The sequence below is a fragment of the Canis aureus genome, chromosome 12, assembly GCF_053574225.1.
Source record: "Canis aureus isolate CA01 chromosome 12, VMU_Caureus_v.1.0, whole genome shotgun sequence".
Lineage (NCBI taxonomy): Eukaryota > Metazoa > Chordata > Mammalia > Carnivora > Canidae > Canis > Canis aureus.
Window position 1 is genome coordinate 16,411,427 of NC_135622.1, and position 17,022 is coordinate 16,428,448.

The window sequence follows — 17,022 nt, forward strand, 5'->3', positions numbered from 1 at the left end:
TCATAAATAAAAAAAACAAATTTAAAAAAAAAAAAAAAAGAATCCCCAGAACTCTGGGAACACTGCGTAAAAGCCTCTTCTTGTTCAAAAAGAGACTTCTAGAGCTTGTTCTGGAAAAGCTCTGAAGTGAGGGGACCAGGTTCTGGCTCCAACCTTGAACGGGCAGGGCACTACCTTTTCTGGACATAGTGGCCTTTGACGAAGGGCACCACTACTTCAAAATACAAAACCAAACTGAACCTGTTTGTAAGTCTCTCTTGAGGCCTAGTAGACACAGTGCTCTGAGTGCTTGATGGGAGGAACAGGTGGTGAGCTATTTTCATTAGTGGCAAGTACCTAATGATTGAAAATAGATCCTGTTGGAAAAGTTGACTGGCCCTTGACTTTCATTCCTCAAAAATTACGTGGACGTTGCCAGGTAGAAGCCATTTATTTGTGTATCACTGACAATGCTGGAGTTATGGCCTGCTCAGATACATTACTGATGTCTCACTGACTAACCCAATGGTGACTGTCATGTCAGTCAGGTGGCTAGTCTAATGCCATTTTAGTCCTCCTCAGCCTTTCCCTGAGACAGGTGAGTTCCCAGGAGAAATTGAAACCCTTTTATCTGGCTGACCTTATGTATTTGATAAGAGCCTCACTGGAAGTGGGCAGAATGGTAGTCCAGGATGGGAAATGAGTCAGCAAACACACTCCACCAGACGAAACAACTTGGATCTTAACTGTTGGGCAGTTTGATGGGGGGGGGGGGGGGGAGGGGGGCACAACCTAATAATGCTCCTATTGCCAGTTCCTCTTAACTGTGGGCCAGTAGTGCTTCTTTGAGTCCTGCTTTCTTTTAGAAGAAGGTTGGTGCCCCTAATCTTGTCTTCTTTTGGAGGGGGATGCTTTTAATTAGGAGGACCTTTGGCAGAGAGCTCTTGGTGGGAACAGAGGTTCCATATAATTATGTGAGAGGGCAGTGATTTGTGGCTACCAAAAAAGACGGTATCAAGTTTTAGAAGATCCTGGACTCTGAGGGGAAAAGGGCATGTCACCTGCATTCAGTAGGTCTGCCACCTCCCAGTCACATCTGAGAGCACCTTGGCCATCCAGTAGGCCTGGAGGAGGGAGGGATGAACTATAGTTACTAATAAAGATTAAGGCATCTTTGCTTTCTTTTTCACCACTTTATGGCTTATGCCTCATTCTGGATTTGGTGTCAGATCCTCCTCAGCTTCCAGGAACAAGGGACATGGGTGCGGTATAGTGGGACAGGCAGGGCTTTGGGGTCAAATGGACTTGAGTTCAAACCCATCAATCATTTACCCCTGCATGACCTTAATCAAGTTATGGAGCTACTAAACCACAGTGTCACTTCCTCTGCCACCCAGGCCAGCTTGGAGGCTGCTGGTGACCTCTGGGCTTTATGTTCATGGCATTGCTAATGAAGATTTCCTTATTTGAGGATTTACAACTTTGCCATGAGGAGCCTCCTTGCTCATTACGGTAGAAAACGTTGCTTGAGAAGCAGACCTGAATTTGAATCTTGGTTTCAGTTACTTGACCGAGTCTTGGTTTTCTCATCTGGAAAATTGAGATTATAATGTCTTGTAGGGTTGCTGAAGAGTAATGAGATAATGCTTATAAATAAAGTGACCATAACTTAATAGATGTTAGTTTTTCTTCCATTAAAAACACCTACATGTTGGCCCTCTCTCAACTAAATCTCCCCCCCACACCTGTCTGTGCCTTTCCATTGTTTTATTACCACAGTAATCCAGATGCCAGTGATGAAGTCTGAACTCTGTCCCAGGGGCAAGAGAGATGAGGACACAGTGTTCTGGGCTTCGTTTTTTTCCCAAAAAGTCAAATAAAAAACCTAGAAAATGGGAGCTGGGGAATTAGCTCAAATGGTAGAGCACTTGCTTAGCATGTGTGAGGTAGCAGGATACATGCCTGCATTCTCCAGGGCTGAATTTTATAAAGGGGGATCCCCCACACCCGTCTGGGCCAATGTACCCAAAAATGGTGGCTGTGCAGTGAGCAACTGTGTGCCCTAGTGGTGCGCCTCTCCCGAGGGAGAGGTGGAGGGGATGGGGGGCTTAAGCAACAACAAAAAAAATAGAAGATGAATTTGGTTTTTCCAATGGATTTTGAAACTTTGCTTCCTTCATTTTAGCAGTGATGGTGGTCGCATCCAGGAGGAATTGGTGAGAGTTAGAAAAGGTGGCAAACAAATTTAATCTTTAGACTTTCTACAGATGAAACATAAAACCTAGACATAAAAATTAAATGTCTCTGCATGGCAAAAATACCACAAATAAAGTGAAAAGACAGACATCTGACTGGAAAAAAATAATTGTAAATATACAACCAACAAAACTATTTTCTCTAATATGCAAAGAGCTCTTTTAGGTTATTAAGAAAATAATGAATGCGTTTTCTAAAAAGGCAGAAGATGTGAATAGCAAGTTCACAGAACAAGGAATTCAAAAGGCCAGTCAACAATTCAAAATGTGTAACCTTAACACAATAGAAGGAAACCCAGTTTGAAAAATAAGATACCACTTTGACCAAAGAGGTTGGTAAAGATTAATTGCTACATAACATGAGACCTTGGTGAGAACAAAACTCAGCTGTTGGTTTGTGTGGAAATCATTGAGAACTTCTAAGCATGAACTTTTAGGCGATGTTTTCCCCGTTAAAAGCATACATCCTTAGCACCAGCAATTCCAACCCCTTTCTCTGAATGTGTCTGTTAATAGCCTCTGCTGTCTTTATAAAATAAATGTACATAAGGACACTCAGGAAATATTAATAATTATTACCTTTGGGGTGTGGAGAAGAAAGAGAGATACTTGCTTTTATTTTTTTCCCCACTTTTATATTACTTGGGCTTTTTAAAAAAAAAATCAGATGTTTATACTTTACTACTTTTAGCAAGTTAAATTGCTTTCCAGACATAACGGCCTGCTCAACAATGAAAGAAACCTTACCTCTGACCTGATGGTTTCATATTGTAAATCGGTTCATACTCAGACATTTTGTTTAACAAATGAACCGTCAATGAGCAAATGCAATAGGAGATGTTTTCTTAATATGTTGCCTAAGATAGCAACTATAATTCAGCAGAATGATCTCTCTGGACCGTACTGGGTCCTCTGTCACATGACTGTGCACTTCTTTAAGAAACCTGCCGTAAGCATGTTTTCCTGCCCCAGAGCCGTCCAGTCTGATAGTCCCATGCCAAGAGATGTGATGCTCCTTCATGCCCCATCACACACTCCCACGCTGCCTGCTCTGGGCTTCTGGAATGTCCTGGAAGGTTCACAGTGGAGGTGGGACTTGAGCTACAAGTAGGTAGGTGTAGGTGGCAATTGGAGGGCTGAGAAAACTCCACGGTCAAACACAGGAATAGGAGCAGTGGTGATAGTAGCCATTTATTGACAGGTTATTCTGAGCCTACATATTCACACATAGTATGTTCTATATTTCGTGTCTGCCTCATGACCCCTAGGAAAAGTGAGTATTGTGGGCCCTGTTCTACAGGTGAGGTGACGTGCTCAGAGGCTATACAGGTAGTGTAGTGAAGTAGCTGAGCTGAAATTCAAAACAAAGCCTGTGTGCCCATCCCTGAAGGCCCAACTCTTCACTCCTGCTCTACAGGGGCCTCTCATGCATCTATCCACTGTCCCAAAGGGTCACCTTAAGCTTTAGCTCTAGGAGTCATGGTGCTGGGTCTGCCCCAGAGATATCAGACCCTGGAAGGAATACAGTCCTGGGCTGTGGTGGTTATGATCCTATGTGTTTGCAGAACAGGGTGCCGGGGAGGAGGGATGCCGAGAGGAATGTCTGTTCCGGCAGAGTCTGAAAAGAAAGCAAGGGATGACATTCCTTCCTGGGAACGGAGGCTGGGCTGGCCTTGAATCATGACCCCCGTGGTCGCCGATTCAGCGCATTGCATGCGTCCTAGCCTGCAGAGTGCTGATGCAGGCAGTTCATCTTTGATTTTCCTTTTCATCCCCCATGACAACCACCACATAGCTTTTCTTGCAGTCTGGCAGGGTTCCCACTACCAGGGGAGGCTCAGAACTGGAGTGCCTGGAAAAGTCGCCCATGGCCATGAGAAGGGCAGACTCACCCCAGGTGGAGTTGAGGTTGCCCAGCTATTGAACACCTGTAGCTAGTGAGGTTGGGAGGCTCTCCATAGGCCAGGGAGCAGATGGGAAATTAGCGCCCCTGAGGAGGAACGCTGAAGTCACTGGGCCAGATGCCAATGGCTTTTCTTAGACAGGTTCCTTCAGTCCCCGCTGGTGAGGGTGATTGTGCTTTTCAGTCTGAGAGGCAGCCCTAACTGACTGTGAGCCCAGAGGACTCCAGTGTGGGGATTGGGTAGTGTGTGGGCCTGGATGGAAAGTTTCTAGTACTTATGGAGTTTGTCCTAAGTTTTTGGCACTGTGCTGGGTGTTGGAGGCACATTATCTAGTTTCCCCCCTCATAACAACCGCTGGAGTTATGACGTTCCTATTTTAGAGGTGAGGTTCCTGAGCCTCAGGAACTTGTCACGGCCAACACGTGGCCAGGTATCTGACAGAGGTAATGTGGGCTCCAGAGCCAGGCTGTGCATGTCACTACCAGACCATGGTAGTGTAGAGGCAAGTCCCATAGAATCTTGGTTAGATGACATCACCCCCCACACACACACACACATATACACAAAGTTGCTCCCCCCCACACACACACATACACAAAGTTGCTCCTTTGGACGGTAGAGGCTGTGGGTAGTACCCCCAGGGAGCCGGGCAGAAGTAGCTTTACTTAGGGCCAGTTACTGCTGCTCAGAGGGCCCAGGCACAGAATGGACTCTCTTTGACCCACTCGGTCAGAGCGTTTCCCTGCCCCTGTGGTCCATGCTGCCTTACTTCAGTGGCCGTCACTGAGGGGGAAATAGGCTGAGCATTGACAAACACTCCAATAAGTTAATTCCCCAAGAAATAACACTGTCTCCTTTGAGAAGGTATATGGCAGGGCAGTGGAAGATTGGCGGAGCTATTACTGGTAGGAGAAGGCTGCTGAGGGGGTGAACCCACCTCCCCCAACCCTTTCCCACCCTGCCAGCCCCCAGCCCTGGCTTTGGCCTCTGTGCCTCTTCAGCACTTTTATTCTGTGCCATACAATGGAGCATGTCCCTGTAGCCTGCTGTATTATTGTCTAGAATCTGGATGTTTCCTGTATATACTGCTTGTTTCCTGGAGAGAAAGGACACCTGAAGATCTTGATCCACTCGTGTTTGTGGAGTCTCCCGTCCCCCCTCCACTCTGGCTCTGTGGTCTGTCCTGAGTGGAACAGCTGAGTGGCCTGACTCTTGTCTTACATACCTTTGGGTCAGCATTCTCTCACATTCTAATAAGCCTGGGATCTTTTTGGGGAGCACCTGATTGGCTGGTTTGCTAGGCCTCTTAATTTATAGCTGTTTGGATCCCATTCACTTCCATCACATGACCCTCTTATCCTGCCATAGGACATTGCCATCATTGTATGCAGACATTAAAAAGTAAATTTTGTATGGGGACCACAATTTGGCTGAAAGCCCAGAGGCCCACAGGCCTATTGCAGTGTGCTGAGTGTCCTGGGGGCATGAAGAACACTGAGGCGTGGACTCCTGGGATAGGGCTGGATGGGCCTCTTGAGCTTGGTGGGGGCTTGGCTGAAGGCCCCTGAGATAGTTAGCTCTTAGGAGGGGCTGCACACCCCATCATTGGATGTAAGACCATGCCATTGTTTTTGTGAATTCTAAAAGTAATATAAAAATGCTTAGCATGAAGAAAAAGAATCAGGCCATACATAAATATGTGTGATAAAAAGAGACACTGGCCACCTCATCACTGGGAGATGACCAGTGTTTATGGAGGGACTTGTGGGTTTTTATGTCCTGGCCTCTGTGAGGAGCTTATCTTTCCTGAACTAATAGTGGTCCATCGTCTCCCTGCAGAACATGGAGAGTTCCTGGCTCTGGACCTTGGAGGGACAAACTTCCGTGTGCTTCGGGTAAGAGTAACAGACAACGGGCTCCAGAAGGTCGAGATGGAGAACCAGATCTATGCCATTCCCGAGGACCTCATGAGAGGCAGCGGCACCCAGGTATGACCTTTCTCTCAGTGGCCGCTGGGGCTGTGGACTCCACAGGCGCAGATGCTGCTCTTTCTCTGGTCTGAAGGGAGGAGACCCTGACTGAGGCTCAGATTTTCTGTCCTCTCTCTGCCTGGTGACCCCTTCCTATGCCTGGAGGCTGAGTGAGGCACCTCCATCAGGAGAGGTGCACACGGACCATAGAGCAGAGAGCACATGTGAGGCCCAGTGTCTGGATGTGCTGTAGTGATGTTTTGATTTGCCATGTCTTTTAAGGTCTGCTTGCAAGGGCTGGTTATTGATGGAAGCCTGCTGGAGGCTGGACCCACACTGCTGGACACTTGTGGTTGTTAGTGGTGCCATTGAATGGCAAGTCAGAGCATGGGATTGTGGTTTGACACTGCCACCTGCCCCTATGGTCATTCTGCAGCCCTCTCTGACTCATATTTATTATCATAGCATCACAGGAAGATGGAACTTGGCTCTTGCCTTTGTGGTTATTTGCTCTTTCTCTTCTTACTGTCTAGAACAGAAGAGGTTTTGCGTATAGGGGTGGAAGCCTATTGAGAAGACATCAAAATCCGGCTTTGGGGTGTCTGTCCCCCTGGAACTGTAAGGGGACTCCGTGTGCTTCTACATTGCCTCAAATCATGCTTAGTCATCCCCATATTTCTGGGGCTTCTAGAGCATCTAAACAATAAAAGGAGTGGATAAAGAAGTGTGAAATCTGAGTAAGAATCCTCTCAATAATAGCTAGAAGAAAAGGAGATAGGATGGAATTGCCACTGTGATAATCTCCAAACATGTATTGAGCCTCTGCTGTGTATTGAGCAGTGATCCTTGGTGGGAATCAAAGTCCCTGCCTTTCCCCTCCATGGCTTTCAGCACAAGTGGACCACCAGGACACACACCCATCCCTTACAGAGAGTAATAAATGTGTTGAAGTGGATGAGTGACCATCAGGAGGAGCTGACACTTGGTAACCCAGTGTGCGACGGGCTGAGCAAAAGCTTTTTATATACATTTCTTTTTATCCTCATACTGGCCCTATGAGGCTGAGTGCCTCTGTTATCTCACTTTAGAGATGTAGGATTGGGTTTTGAAAGATTGGGTGAATGATTTGGCCTTAGATCATAGGGGTGGTAGGGGTCAGAGTCACAACACAAAGCAAGGTTGATGTGTTTGCACAATTCTAAGGGGCTCCGTCCACTTGTGATGTGAAGCTATGTGATGTGGTCCATGTGTGTGGTACTTCCTGGAATTATGCAACATGGTGGTCCTGGATCCCAACTACCTGCCCTTGCTTCCAGAGTAGTAGGCACTCCCTGAAGGGGCTGGTGCTCCTGCACACATGAAGTCCTGTGGGGCAGGCCCTTTGGTGGCTCTCACTCTCAAGAGTTCCATCAGGAGAGCCCTCCTACAGAGGGGACCTTCTGGCTACTACACCAGAAGTATCTGGCCAGTTGGTGGGTGACAGCCACTGGTCCAGCATGATTCTCTGCTCTTGGGTGTCCAGGGAAATGGGTCTCCCCTTTCAGCTGCTCTGCAAAAACCTTCCCTGGGATGTTCTTCTTGTTCCTGCTTCAGCTGCTTATCAGTTCATGGGTAGGAATCACTGAAGACCTTCCTGGAGATGGCACTGCTGTAGGATCACTTTCAGCTAGAGTGCTGGCTATTCCTGCTGATTTTCTACCCAGCATGTACTAAACAAAAGAGTGAATAGCCCATAAGATGCTCTTCCAGTGGTCACTTTTTAGGCCTTAGGGTTTGGAAGAGGTGGACCCTTCTTATTCCAAATATACTGTTCTTCCCCACCATACTGGGCCACCTCTTCGGAAGGGAATTTCAGAACACAAGTAGAACGTGGGGGACATACTATTAGACTCTTTATTTGTCTCTGGGGACAGCGCTGAGGGTAAACTTGCTTTCCTTGTTTTAATGATGGAATTGGACAAGGGAGGTGAAGTCCCGGAGATTGTGGGATTTTAGATCTATGGGGGTGGTCACAGCTCTGGTATACATAAACAATGTTGTAGTTCAAATTAAAAAAAAAATCTATGAGTGCCACCTAGAAGAAACTATAAAGCTATTGTGATATCTTAAAAGTCTTGAATAAATGGAAAAGTGCTACATAAAAATGAAACATGAAGAAAATATAGGTGTTTATTTCACTCTAAGGAAGGGAAAGAATACTCTATGCCTAAAAGCAGAAAACAGTTGGTCAAAAGACTGGAAGGAAATTCCTAGTGGTTATTGTAGTCATGGAATTACCGGTGCTTTTTTCCCCTATATTTTTAATTTCTTTTGGATCATAGGTATCAATCTTTTAATTGGAGGAAAACAAATGGGTTTCCAACATAAAATTTAGTTAAGACCGTGACCAAATCACTGAGCCCTAAACTTGCAAAAATTTCTGAGTATCTGTGAACTTGGAAGTGTAGGTCCCCGGTTAAAATCTGTCTTTTAGCACTTGAGAGGACTTCTACCACTTGGGAGCAGTGCATTACAAATTGTAATAAGATTTTTTTTTTTAAGATTTTATTTATTTATTCATGAGAGACACACACAGAGAGAGGAACAAAGATATAGGCAGAGAGAGAAGCAGGCTCCATGCAGGGACCCTGATGTGGGACTCGATTCTGGGACTCCAGGATCACGCCCTGGGCCGAAGGCAGACAGTCAACCACTGAGCCCCCCAGGCATCCCTTTAATAGATTTTTAAAGTGGATCTTGTGGGAAGAAGAGTGAGCAGATTCTCAGACCAATAAGGAAAAGGAAACCTCTTCTAACCTTATGAAATGATGCCCTTTGAGCCTTTTTATGGCAGGAAGGTGTTAGCTCTTTCTCCCAGTATCTTATCCTGAGATCATCAGCTAATAGAAAAGGAGATAGTTTTCCAATTAAGAGAGCAGATGGTCATCTCTTCCCTGCTTTTAAAGATGTGTAGGTTCTCCTAACCAAGCATTGTCCAGTAGAACTTTTCGAAATAGTAGAGCTGCTTCATATCTGCCCCTTGCAATATGTTGGCCACCAGCTAGCTACTGGTGGCACTGAGCACTGGAGATGTAGTCAGTGTGACCGAGGTAATGACTATTAAATTTTTTTAAGATTCTAAGTGATTAAAATAACCACAGATAGCTAGTAGCTACTGGATCAGGCTGCATAGAAGTTATTACCTCTTCACTGCCTCTCCTTGTTGGCAGCACAACTGGAAAGGGAACGGTGGATCAGGGCTGGATAAGGGAACCCATATTGCTTTTCCTCCTTTAAAGTTCCCCCTCCCTTCATTTCTGATGATTGGCCTTATCTCTTTGCACTGCTTCGGCAACTTCCTTTTTTTGAGTAAACACTATTTTTACTAAAGGTCATTTGACTAGACTACCAGGAAGAAGGTGCTGGGAATTTGGTTATATTGTAAATTTTGTCTCTGGTCAACTTCACAATAGAAGAACAGAATTTGAGTATTGATCTAGAAACCTTACGTACATATTAAAATACTTAGCTTCTGCTCAGAGTAGTTGGCACTTTTGCACTGGTGATCCTCTTTGTGAGAGAGTCTTGTGGTTGCCCAGTCTTTGCTTTTGAGAATGTTTTGATTTGGAAATTGAGCGTTTCAGCATCAGCTGAGGTTAATTTTGTATGTGACATGACAGGGACAGGATCAATGCAGGAAGTTGTTAGAGCTGGCCTCCTTCTAGATGAGGGTGGCCTTGTTTCCTGGACTGCTCCCTGGAAGCATACCTCAGACATCTGGGGAGCCAAGTGGCATCTCAGCCTACTCTGCCACCCGCCCTCCCCCAGCCTGTCAGTTCCTTTGTAAATGTAAATACTTTATGTGGCTAGTGCAGTGATTTTCAAAACACTGCTTCAGGAGCACTTGGAGGGCCCCGCCTCTACAATTTCTGATCCAGCAGGTTTGGGTTTGGGCCCTAGAATTTACATTTATAACATGATGTTGGTGATGTGCTGGTCCAGGACCAGCAACCTCTGGGAGCCTCTGGTTTAGTGGAATCTTCCTTACTTCTGTCTGGAGAGGAAAAGATATGTTCTTATCTACCCACCTTGGCTTTTAGGTTTTGCTATCTGGTCAACCTGGCTCTTGGCATCTACTTGGTCTCCTTGGCCTCTGCTTACTTTTTGTACCAGAATGCCCCTGGCCTCAGGCTGTCAACATCTAGAGGGGGTCTCTCCTAGAGGGAGTCTCTGAGAATGCTGAATGGGCAAGAAGGAAGCCATGGGACTGTGGGCCTTAGGGCTGATTGAAAGCCTGGGTAATTGTAAATACAGCTTTTTCTTAGGAGCTGTGGGTCCTGCTTGGCATGGTCAGAGTTGTGAAGCTGCTCATCCATAAAACCCTGTTTATTCTTTAGTGCTTTTCATGGACTCACTTGGTGTTTCATTCTGAAGTTAGAAATCAAAGATAACTTCTTTGAAATGTTCCTGGGAAATTACTTTTCCAGAATGGGGGAAAAATATGAGTTACTTATTTTTGTTAAGTTCATTCATAGAATGCCAACAGAGAATGTTGTTCCCCAATCACAAGAGACAGGGATGTTAAAATACTTTTTGGCAGTGAGATAGGCTGCCCTCTCTGGCAAGACAGTCAGCTGTGCACCCATGTCAAGGAGGGTTCTGACAGAGCCGCCAAGGGATGTTCTGTTCCTAGGGTATCTGATAACTTTGTAATTAGCTTTACCTATGATTTCCCCTGCCCCACACGGTTCTAGTGACAGTGGTTTGGATAAATGGTTTGTGTGGATGACAGTATTTAATAAGCACTAACTAATGTTAAGCCTATCTGTACTGACTCATTTAATCCTTTTGGTAACGCTGAGGGCAGGTATAGTTATCACCTCCATTTTATAGATGAGCAAATTAAGACTTCAGAGGGGATACATATCTTTTGCACAAATTCAACTAGTTCTTTTCTAAGCTTCAAGTCCAGGTATGCTCTTAATTTCCATGCTATTTTCCCTCCCTACTCATCTTCCTGTGTTGTGTGCCCTTAGCTGTTTGACCACATTGCCGAATGCCTGGCTAACTTCATGGATAAGCTGCAAATCAAAGACAAGAAGCTCCCCTTGGGTTTTACTTTCTCATTCCCCTGTGTCCAAACGAAACTAGATGAGGTAAGATGAGTTCTTTAGACATTTTTGTTGCTTCATTCTTTGGGTTGGAAGGTCTGGGATGAACTTTGAGCCAGTTGCTTCTGTGGTTTTAGAGGCGGCTCTGATGGTTGTATGGATGGGGTTTGAGTATTGAGAGTTCTGTCCTTCTGGTTGAGTGTGTGTAGGTGTGGGTGGGTGGTGAAGAAATGTCAAATGGGGAGAGGGTCTTTATCACTCATCTCTCAAAGGATAATATACAACCCCCCATAGGTTGTACATTATTCTCATCCCTTTTAGGGAACCAGGAATGAGAACTCCTTTGTGGAGTATCATGATAAAGTTTCTTGGAAGAAAGATGTCTAGGGAGTTAAGGATGAGAGTATCTTATTTTGGCATTTCCATAGCCTGTTCTTTCCACTTCTTGGGGGCAGTAGATCATGAAGGAATCATTCATTGAATCTTCTTTCTGGAGGTTTGATGGGGGCCCCGTTTCTCTTTCCTAGGCTAGTCAGGAAGCAGTATGAATATTTAAGCGTGGTTGTAGTTTAGCTTAGCTCCATGGCAGAGGTCTCCACTTATGACTGGTTGTTTGAGTAGTGTGATCTGAATTTTGTGAGGAATCAGTGTTCATTCCTTGGTCCTTTTTTCAGAGTTTCCTGGTCTCCTGGACAAAGGGGTTCAAGTCCAGTGGTGTGGAAGGCAAAGATGTGGTTACTCTGATTCGGAAGGCCATCCAGAGGAGAGGGGTGAGTAGGGGAAGCAGGGATGGGGAGGCAGGAGTTTGGGGTCTGGAGGCTTTTTACATTCTTTTGAGTCTGTTCTGAAATCTTTCCTAGTCTGTCCTCAAATCAGCATGAGAACCTTTTTGTAGTTCTTAAGGAGAGTTTTTCTTTTCCTTCCAGGCTAGGTTTACCCAATACTATTAATTTTTTCTCCCCAGTGTTACTGAGGTATAGTTGATGTATGGCTAAGTTTAAGGCATGCTTCATAATAACTTGGCATCCACATACTGTGAAATGATTGCCCCACTGATAATCTTATATATAATTAGATGCCTCTTGGGTCTTCACATTCGCATGATGGATAACAACCAGATACATTTGAATTTCTCATAATAATGTGATGGATTAATAATCTTAGCCTTGGTACAAGAAAAACCCTTCAGTCTTTAACCTGAAGAAGCTTGATTATCATTTTCAAGTAAGAAGGTTGGGATAATGTTGGTATCAGGATAGAAGGAGGGAGAGAAAGAAAAGGAGAAGAAAGAGAAGGAGAAGGGGACAGCAATGATAAGATGGGCTCTTGTGAATGCAGTGATGTCTATAAACTAGACTGTGGGTTTGGTGGCCTCCATGGTGAGGACAGGCAGGGTGGGGAGTGAGTCACTGCTGTCAGACCAGATCGGGACCCAATTCCCAGCTCTAACCTTCTTTGGCTCCCAGTAGGGTTTGTAAGGGGGCAGCCCTTATGCACCTGAGCTGTGTGTCTTGCTGCTCTTTCTCTCTGTCTTCACAATTGTAACCTTTCTGTGATGGTGATATCAGAGCCCCCCTTTTATCCCTGCAGGACTTTGATATTGATATCGTGGCCGTAGTGAATGACACAGTTGGGACCATGATGACCTGTGGTTATGATGACCAGAATTGTGAGATTGGTCTCATTGTAGGTGAGTGAACACTAGGTATGAGGAGTCAGTGCTGGCTAATGGATGGGGGTGTGGGCTGGAAAAGGAGAAGGCGTCATGGCCTGGATGCTTCTTTATACTTCATATTAGAAGATCATGGTATGCCTCAGCCAGGACTTGAGAGTTGGGGGTGGTTGTGGATTAGGTCATGCTGGGATACATGCATTCCTGGGCAGCCTCAGGAATAAGAAGGGGTTGGGGGGTGGGGGAGAGGCTGGTGCAAGTGGGTACTAAGCAGTCCTTTGTTTTGGCCAGGCACGGGCAGCAATGCCTGCTACATGGAAGAGATGCGTCACATTGACATGGTGGAGGGCGACGAGGGGCGGATGTGTATCAACATGGAATGGGGGGCTTTTGGAGACGACGGCATACTCGATGACTTCCGCACTGAGTTTGATCAGGAGATCGACATGGGCTCCCTGAACCCCGGGAAACAACTGTGAGGAGCAGCCCCTGTGTGCAGTGGGCTCATGGGGGTGGGCTCAGGAACTTTGGTGCGGGCTGACCAGGGCTGGGGGCTGGTTCTCACTTTTGCTTTATAGTCTTACATCCTGAAAGGTTGCCAGGGCACCCCCTGGTTATGGGAATGATGTGCTCATCACACGCATCATGACTATAAATTGCTGAGAGGGCTCTAAAAATGACAAAACAAGCAGACAGACCAGATTATAGGTAATAATTGGGCTATGTCCTTCAGAGCCATCATTTTAGAAGGCTAATTGTTGGCCCTGCTCTTTCTTCCACCTTCAATTTGTAAGTTGTCCAAAGAAACAGTTTGTGAGACACAGAGGAAAAGTCATCGTGAGATGGCCAAGCCTAGGGCTCCTGAAAGCTATCTTCATAGCTCCCACCCCTGCCACTGCCCAGAGGATGAGGCTATGACAATTGCCTCCTATGTATTGGCTGAGGCTGTGACTCCAACCTCTACTAGAGCTGTCCGGGAGCTGAGCTGGACCAGCTTTAGGCAGACCCGAGGCCTGTGGAAAAGTAGGTTTAGGAACCTCCTTGGCCACTTCCCTGAACCTGTGGCCCAGCAGGGGTTCTTGGGTGGACTGAACCAGGAGGGCCTCCAACATTTTGCACCCTGAATATTATACTCTCCAGCCTGACTGGACTTGATTTTTAGTTATTTTTGACTGTTACAAAACATTATTTCGCTGTCATTATTACACCAACATTGGCCCAATGTCCCTATTAAAGATCTTGAAACAAGGATTGCTGTAAGCTCTGAAGGCAATTACAAAATGTTTTGAGCAATTCAGGTCCCCTCTGGTCTTCTTGCTGTATGACTGTTGCAGGAAACCTTCTAGCATAGATCTTTGCTCAGAGAGTAAAACCCAACTCTATCAGCCAGCTCAGCAATGGGGTACCTTTTTCTTTACAGGGAGAGTCCTTGCTTCCTCAAGGCATGGTTTATATAAGTCACAAGCTTCTCCCACATACTGAAGCATGAGTCCACTGATCTGTAGCTTTCATAGGAACACCCTGGCTATGTCTGCCATGGCTGGTGAAAATCTATGGGTTGAAAAGTCACTCACTCAATGTCTGCCTCCAAGAATGAGGCACACCCAAGCCATTCAGAGGAGCCATATGCCTGTTAAAGTGTCTGAAGACAATTGCCAACCCTGCCTTGACAACACACCATTGGCCCAGGCTTAGATAAATCAAAAAGTCTGGGAGGACATAGACCAAAGTGTCAGCCATGGTAGCCCCGAAGTCATCATTGGTCTCCAGTAGGAACTTTTCCCCACTCTTTATGTATTTCTAAATAAATATTTTCCTAAATGTTGCCGGGAAGAAAGTGTTTTTAAAAAGCTGAGATAAAAGCTTTTATAAATCACCCACACCTCAGAGTCCCACTGGACCCATTCCCTATCTTCTACAGACCTAGCTACTTGGAGAAGGTGCAGAGGCAGATACACGAATTCCTGCCTGTAAAAGCCAGGCTGCCTCCCGCACAGCGTGCCTGTGCTAGGGCTTGGACATTGTAAGTGCACCCTCGGCTCAAGCAGTTTTGTCAGCTCTGCACTTAGTTCCAGTTCTGCCACACCTGGCCCTGGGTCACTTCCTGAGGGCCCGGCTTCCTCCTGTGGATTGTACCAGATGATGTCGTAACCCCTTAACACCCTCGCTCTGGGTTTCTTCGCTGAAGCCCTGCCTAGGTAGCATCTGCTGGCCCTGGGGGCCTCCTCTCCAGACCCCAGATCCTTAGATACCAAGAAAGGGCATTCTTTGCTGCCACAGAGAATGCTGAAGAAGGTTCAGTTTCTCCTATCACACAGTTTGAGCCTGAAAGCCTGGCTTCTAAAGAAAACAGCATCACCTAGTGTTGAAAAAATTAATTAGCTGATTAGCTCTCAGCTTGGGGGCAGCCCTCTGTCTTTCTAAAACATGCCTTTATCTTGTCACCTGCCTGCTCAGAAACTTCCAACATTTCCCACTCCCAGATTCCCACGACCATCTGATGTTCTAATCTGACCTAATCCTGCCCCGGGTTGTTTGTACTGTTTTCTAGGAATCCACAAATGACCTTGCAAGGGGAGGGCAGTGTGAGATGTTGCTGGGTCTGTGCCGCTAATTTGATCATATTGACCTTTTTTTTCTCTTGTGTATAACTATTGAGGTTCTACATAAGGTTTCATTTTTAAAAAGTATTTCCTTGCTAGAGAAAAAAAATTAAGTCAATACCCTACACATAAGTTACTTAACCTAAAATTCAGGCTGTTCTACAATGTTCCAAATCCCCTGGATATTGTTTGGCTGCTAACGGCCCTTTCCCTCCATAGTTCAAAGCCCCACCTGCCTGCAGAGATGGCCCAGATGCTCCGATCCTGTAGCCTCCCCTGAGCTGTCACCTCCCTGAACATCTGAGTCCCAGCAGTGCCACACAAGTTAACAATTGTGCATCAACCTCACGTGTGTGCATGTTGCCTTCATAGGGAAGTTGTGAGTTCATTGAGAGCAAGGACTGTTATTTATTGTTTGGTCTGTATCCCTGCAGATTTGAGAAGATGATCAGTGGGATGTACATGGGAGAACTGGTGAGGCTTATCTTGGTGAAGATGGCCAAGGAAGAGCTACTTTTCGGGGGGAAGCTCAGCCCAGGGCTCCTTGCTACTGGCCAGTTTGAGACCAAAGACGTTTCAGATATCGAAGGGTAAGCTTCCAAGTCCCTCTTTGTTCGCTGGGTCTCCAGAAGAGTGGACAGGCCCTTAGGGAATGAAAAAGGGGGGCTGGGTGTTGACCCTTCAGATTTGGACAGCAAGAAGGTCTTGTGCAATGTGGTCCTTGGCAGGCATGTGGCTTGACTTAACTTTTCAGACTGTCTGTACCCTTGTCCATTACCCAGGTGGCTCCTGGTGCTACATGGGTGGGACTGGGGCTTGGCTTAATGCCAGAGGCTCCCAGTGGGCCCTTGATGACTCATGTATCTACTTTCCTTCTCTTCTCCTGAAGCTCTGACATTTCTTTCTCTGTTGGTGAGTCTCCAAAAGGGCTCTGTCCTGCTTTATAACAGAAGAATAGGTCTTTGGATGGCCCTAAGATTTACCCATTTAGTTCCAATAGGTATAGCAGAAGCCGGCATTTCACACAGTGGCATGGTTGAGTGAGGATGGCCTGAATCTTGTTTTTCAGTTAACAGTATTCAAAGACTTGGGCTCAGTTTCCTGTTCTTGAGACTTTCACTTGTCGCTTGAGGAGCCTGTTGTTTCAGGGACCAGATGTGGAGAGGAAGGGATTTGGGTGCTAGAGGGAACAGTGAAACAGTTCCAGTGACCTCAAGTGGAAACTCTTGAGGGAATTGTGCTTGCTTGTTAAACGCTAAGGGGACGGAATAATGCATGCTTGTGAGAGCACTTAGTTCCCCTGAGAATACTGGTAAGTTCATGGCAGCAGACACTAGCACAGTCTCTAGCACAGGTTAAAGCAGTGCCTGCTCTGTTGTGAAAGGCAATGAGCTGACTGCTTCATAGAAAATGAGCTCTGCAGCTGGGTGGTTGGTGGCAGGGACACTGTTCCTTCTACCCCTAGATAGAAAAACATAGCATGTTCTCTCCCCACCCCCTTCCTCTCTCTGTCTCTCTCTGTTTCTCTCTCTCTCACACACACACACAC

At 46.1% G+C, this 17,022-nt stretch overlaps 1 protein-coding gene across 1 annotated transcript in view; it reads left to right on the forward strand.

Moving 5' to 3' along the window:
* Window positions 1–17,022, forward strand: part of HK2 (hexokinase 2) — a 62,684-nt gene that overhangs the window by 30,062 nt on the left and 15,600 nt on the right. Inside the window, exons 3-8 of the mRNA XM_077843038.1 lie at window positions 5,978–6,126; window positions 11,124–11,243; window positions 11,873–11,968; window positions 12,789–12,888; window positions 13,162–13,345; window positions 15,908–16,063. Of these exons, the coding sequence (XP_077699164.1) occupies window positions 5,978–6,126; window positions 11,124–11,243; window positions 11,873–11,968; window positions 12,789–12,888; window positions 13,162–13,345; window positions 15,908–16,063 (805 nt within the window). The remainder of the gene's footprint in view (window positions 1–5,977; window positions 6,127–11,123; window positions 11,244–11,872; window positions 11,969–12,788; window positions 12,889–13,161; window positions 13,346–15,907; window positions 16,064–17,022) is intronic.